The sequence below is a fragment of the Anneissia japonica genome, unplaced genomic scaffold, assembly GCF_011630105.1.
Source record: "Anneissia japonica isolate Jap-2015-1 unplaced genomic scaffold, ASM1163010v1 scaffold287923_len1623670_cov205, whole genome shotgun sequence".
In the NCBI taxonomy this organism is placed as follows: domain Eukaryota; kingdom Metazoa; phylum Echinodermata; class Crinoidea; order Comatulida; family Comatulidae; genus Anneissia; species Anneissia japonica.
The window spans coordinates 116,809-122,460 of NW_022721637.1; the positions used below are offsets into that span (position 1 = coordinate 116,809).

General features: G+C 32.4%; 1 protein-coding gene across 1 annotated transcript in view; it reads left to right on the forward strand.

Moving 5' to 3' along the window:
* The window catches only part of LOC117111638, a 7,011-nt gene extending 4,369 nt beyond the window's left edge, over positions 1-2,642 (forward strand). Inside the window, exons 3-4 of the mRNA XM_033254596.1 lie at positions 1,006-1,254; positions 2,156-2,642. Of these exons, the coding sequence (XP_033110487.1) occupies positions 1,006-1,254; positions 2,156-2,272 (366 nt within the window). The 3' untranslated portion in view covers positions 2,273-2,642. The remainder of the gene's footprint in view (positions 1-1,005; positions 1,255-2,155) is intronic.
* Positions 2,643-5,652: the final 3,010 nt, after the last annotated feature.

Sequence of the window (5,652 nt, forward strand, 5' to 3'; positions counted from 1 at the left end):
TGCTGTTGTGAACCCTGCAAGTACTAAGTTGAGCCCCAAGTTACGAATTTGCACCCTTGATGTGGTAATAATGAACCCAATGAGATTTTCAGACCACTTGAAGTTGCACCTTCTGAGTCAATCATGCCTTTTTTTTTTTACCACACGGCAACTAAATCACCTGTGTTTTATGTATATCCATTTAACTGTTTCATGATAATAGGATAAGTGAAGGACTACCAGTGGTTTTTCATTTTAAATATAGGTCTACTTACTTCACGTAGGACTAGCACTGCTAGCACTGATGTAAAGCCATGAAAAATCTGTCATTGCTTAATTTTATTCAATGACGCTCTCCGTTATTGTAGGCCCTACAAATACTCAACCAAATCAAATAGGCTTTACAGAACCTGCTTGTCTAAAGAAATTAATGCTGGCCTATATTGAAACATTTTTCAAGGTAATACACCACATTTCTGTGTCGAACACTCGTATGAAACCCAAACAGAACATGTTTTGTAACTAATACTAGCTTTTGACAAAGCTAGACTTGTTCCTTTCTACTATAAAAAGGTACATTTTTGCACCATCTTCATTTTCCGATAACAAAAGGTGCAAAGATGAACCTTTTAATCGATTATTTGAACTCTGCACCCTCTCTGCACCTTTTTATAAGAAAAAGGTGCAACTGTGCACCATTTTCTATCTTTGCACCTTTAGTTGCACCTTTATTTTTAACAGTGTAGCGTAAGGCCAGCAATGGCAGGCCTAATAAAGTTTTCAGGCATTGCCTGAAATGATCGTTTTAAAAAGTATCGTCATATTTTTTAATTTTATTAGCGGTTTATTGCGTCATCGATCATTTGGTAACATATGTATGTATACGTATGTATATGTACATAAATATATGTAGGCCTATAGGCCTATATATGTATGTTATGTAGGCCTATATGTGGGTGTACGTTATTTCTTATGTCTACTTATTGTACCGTGTTTTATTATATTTGTTATATTATTTTTCTAAAGGCTTTTGAGAAACTTTCATCAAGATCGTTGCTAGAATTCATAGACATGTTTTTGCATTCACGCCACGTTGATCCTGGATCGGAGGAACAGAAATGTGCGCGTGCATGCGCACAATGGATCTGCAGGCAGGAATCGGGTGAAGAAGAACATGAATTGGTTATATCATCAAAACTCTCTGTAATCAAATTTGTATCTAATGATTGTAAACTAAAACTGAAAGAATTGAGAAACGGAGGTGTGGAAACAACGGTGAGATTTGACAGAATATTTCGGTAGACATTTTTAGGTTTATGTTTTATTAGAATGAAAGAATCAATAAAAACTAACTTATCCATTACATTAATTATGTTATCAAAAAATTTTCCTCGGGATAAATACTGATAATATCAGGTGCTTATATCTTGACAACTACTTATTGTTATGATTTGTTTTTAGAATCAAGTTGTTCGTAACATATTGTCTATTTGCTGTATAAAACATTTCCTAGAAAATGACAAGAAATACCATAATTGAACCTTGGCCCTAGTTACTGACATTATCCATATGTCTATAGTTATTGGTCATGAAGTATTGCATGCATATACTGCTTTAATTGCCTATAGTGCAGTACTTTCATCAAAGGACTGTTATAATTACTCGTGCACACCTTAAGCATTACTTGACTGGATTCAACTCCTCAAGCATATCACTGCAATCCAAGATAACGAAAAGTTCAAAAGCGGTATCAACCATCTCAAAAGCCAATAACTCAACTACCACCACCCTTCTCGCTTTGCTCCTTTGAAGGGCTTTCAGGAGTACCTAACCAGAACCAGAACTTTTGTTCAATACTGATTGGAAATTTTATTTCACACAATAATATCCTAGTGACAAGACATATCTAGGCTTATATTGCACTTAAGCATTTAATTATTGTTGATCTCTTTGTGATTTTGATTTAAATTTAAATAGGCCTAAAAAAAATAGTGGTTTTGTGCTCATCAGAAAGTGAAGACCACAGTAAACAATAGGGCGCTTAACCCGAATTTCCGCAGTCGACGGCTCCCCGCCCTCTTGCGTACAGTGCCTTTTAACATTATTCAACCATAGGTACAATGATGCAACTAATTACCACCAATTTATACAGAACACTGCATTTTGTTCTTTATAGATAACCTTGCAAGTAGAAAGCCTTCTTAACCTTGCTAGTGAACAGCAAGTATCTTCTTCACTTTTAAAAAAGCTCTCAACGGTTGGGTGTTCAACGTGGACCAAAAAGCTCCTATAGATGGGCGAAATTTAGCAACGCTATGATGCGACCAGAAGCAATGAATAATGTAAAATTGATTCTAAATGGAGAGTACAACGTACGAATCAAAATCCGATGCAAAGTTGTTAAAATCAAAATAGGTGTTGTCAATAATGAACACGAAGGTTGTTGTAAGGACGATTTTAATAGTGTTTATACATTTTACATAGCATTATTGTTATTATTATTATTATATTATTACTATTTATGTCATGATCATGATCATTATCATGATCATCATCGTAATCATTATTATTTGCGTTTCCATTCGTTTTGTTCCTTTTTTACTTATAATTGTTATCATTACTGTTTTTATTATTTATTAAATTCGAAAATGCTAGATTAATAAACCGTAATAAATATCTATTTAGGTCTATATAACAATGGATTAAAAAAAGAATCAACGACAACATTGACGTGTTATGAAACATAAAATATATTTGTTAATTTAATAACTTATATTTTGTCGGGACACGGTCATTCATGCATTGATTTATAAGTTGTATACTGTTTGTTTTCCACCTCAGTTTTTGATGAAATAAACAAACGTACGTTGGGTCGATTGATAACTGTTGTTTATTTTGTTGTTATTGTTATTTTAATATGTGTTTGCAGGACCATATTGTAAAACAGCGGTAAGATCTCGCCTGTATATGTTATCCTGCCTAAAGATGTTTTAAATAAAATAAATAAATAAATAAATGTGGCAGTGAAGGTTCCAGCGGCACATCAAAACAGGCCGCCCTTAGACGATTAATTCAAGTCTGTATAACTTTAGTGGAGAAACAAATATGTTGGAAGGACACAAAAGTAACTAAGTCTATATTATGTGGTAATATACTATTCCACATTCGCGCGGGAAAATTTAATGACCCCACTGAAATTTTTGGATATTTTGACACAAAAGGAGAGTTCAAAGTACTTGAAAGGGATAACAGATTCTGTATAAGTTTGTAATTTAAACGTTCACTCTGGAAATTGACCTGGATTCGAGGCCCTAAATTGGATAATCACTGAATACTATGAAGTATAATTATTATTGCGTCCAGTGCGCTCAAATGTCCAAATTAATTTGGTGACGGTCTTATACTGTTTCTATAATCTACAATTTCTAGAACTATACGCCGTTATTAAGTATAAGTAGACTTAATCAGTAATACATTTTGAAAGTATTCGTTCCAATTTTTTAATAGTGATAATAAACTTTGTATAGTGGTCATCTAAGCTAATAAAGCTATCGGAAATATACTGGGATAATCACAATTATTGAGAGAATAGGTTGCTTTCCAAGAAAAGGTATTTGTAAATAGGTAGCTTTCTTCAAATCAGATAAGTTCGTTCTTCTTCTTCTAATCATGGGCTAATCCAAATACAATACAATTGACATGTTTGTAACGCGATAAGTCCCGGTGTGTTTTACCATGTGTGCGAGCTGGCAAACAATCCTTCGTGACGCAAATCAGTATACGAATATCAAATGATAACTTGATAAAGGCCAATGACCGAAGGGTTAAGACAACCCTGGAAGATACATTGTTAGCAAATTTAATATTTATATTTCATTTACCTATTAATTCACTTATGCAGAATCTTTAAAAAATGTAAAGCCTATCGCTGATGAAGGCCAAAGGAGTGGCAGAAATATGCGAGTTACGAATAAAATAGTGTTTTTAAAGTCTACTATTAAAGTTATTTAATTTTTCTCAATTTTGCCTAAACACACTTAGAACAAGCAATGACACAACATTCTTCTATCACCTAAACCGAACACTCACTGCACCGAAGGCTATCCTGTGCAGAACGCAACGCAACGCAAATCTTATTGCTAATTGAAATTTTGTAGAAATTATCAAATTTTTCTCCGACTCCTAAACAACTTTAGATTATCCATTTATGTTTACAAGCATTAAACTCTAATAAACCTACGAAACCGTTAGCCAATGCATGGAAATCAAAGCTAGGTCTATACTTTTTATGATTTCGATTTTTTTCGATTTACAATAGTCAAAAAGCTCGTATGTTTATTTATCAAATTTGTATAGGTATAATCATGAATGAAGGAAAATCCAGAAACTTGTATTCTTCGACGTCTGCGGTAAGCCTGATTTAATCAATATACGACCTAGATATTATATTTTTGAAGGTCATTTTAAGAAGGCCTATTATGAAATATTAACAAAGTAACATAATTTAACATTTTATCGTCGATGTGCTAATCTTAGAATATGTATGTTTTTTAAATACAATATGAAATACGCTTGTTCTATAGTTTGAATATATAGCGATACAAATATAAGTCTCTTTAAGATAACCAAAATGTCAGTACTTTAGTTACAATTTATAAATCGAAAATTATTGTTACATGCATCGACAATAATAACTGTTAATAATAACAATAATAATAATAATAATTATTATTATTATTATTATTATTATTATTATTATCGTTACTATTATTATTATTATTATTATTATAAAAATAATGTGGTAACATCTGCAACTTCTTTAAAATTCGATTAAAACTTTGAATTGTTCATATTAAAATTATAAAATAAATTTGACCCGATTTGTATAGAAAAATTGTCCTTGCTAATTAAAGCTGTTCGCGCGAATCGAAAGCGTTGGTTCATACGCATGCGCATTCACATTTCTATCGGGTTTTTGCGAAGCGAAAAAAAGCGCAACGAATTAGAGCTCAGGAAGCGAACCGACGCTTTGATTCGCGGAAATTAATTCGCCTAGTGGAAAACCGGCTTAAGAGATACATACATATGAACGATAATAAGCTTATACAAGATTAAGCAATTATTGAAATATGAATTTTTTATATAACCCCTCCCCTTATTACCCCTCCCGACAACAAACAATGCTTGAATGAAAAAAACCACTGTTCTGTCAAACTTTATTTTCAGAAAGTCGAGGAACAGTCTTTTAATAATGATAAACTTCGGTCGGTCATTAAAGATATGTTTTCAAGAAGGCACAATGATCTTGTAACAGCACATCAACAATTTGCATACAAGTGTGCAGATTTGTTTCATGGAGAAATGAAACCAAACGGCAACGATGGATTAATTCGATGGGATAATCTTGACTTTTGTGAGGCGACCGTCAATGACTTTAAAATTCGCCCTATCGACGTTTTTCCAAATAAATCAATAATGTAACTTTTTATATTTCTTATATAATATTTTAGGCACACAAAACCCCCAGTTTATTAAAACACATTGTTTACTTTACATTTGCAAAATATAGTACTCAAAAATTATATAATAATTTCAATATAAGTTTACTATATGGATTATTTTGTTATCACAGTTAAACGTTAAGATTGTTGAGCCGTCTAGTCTTGCTGAAGA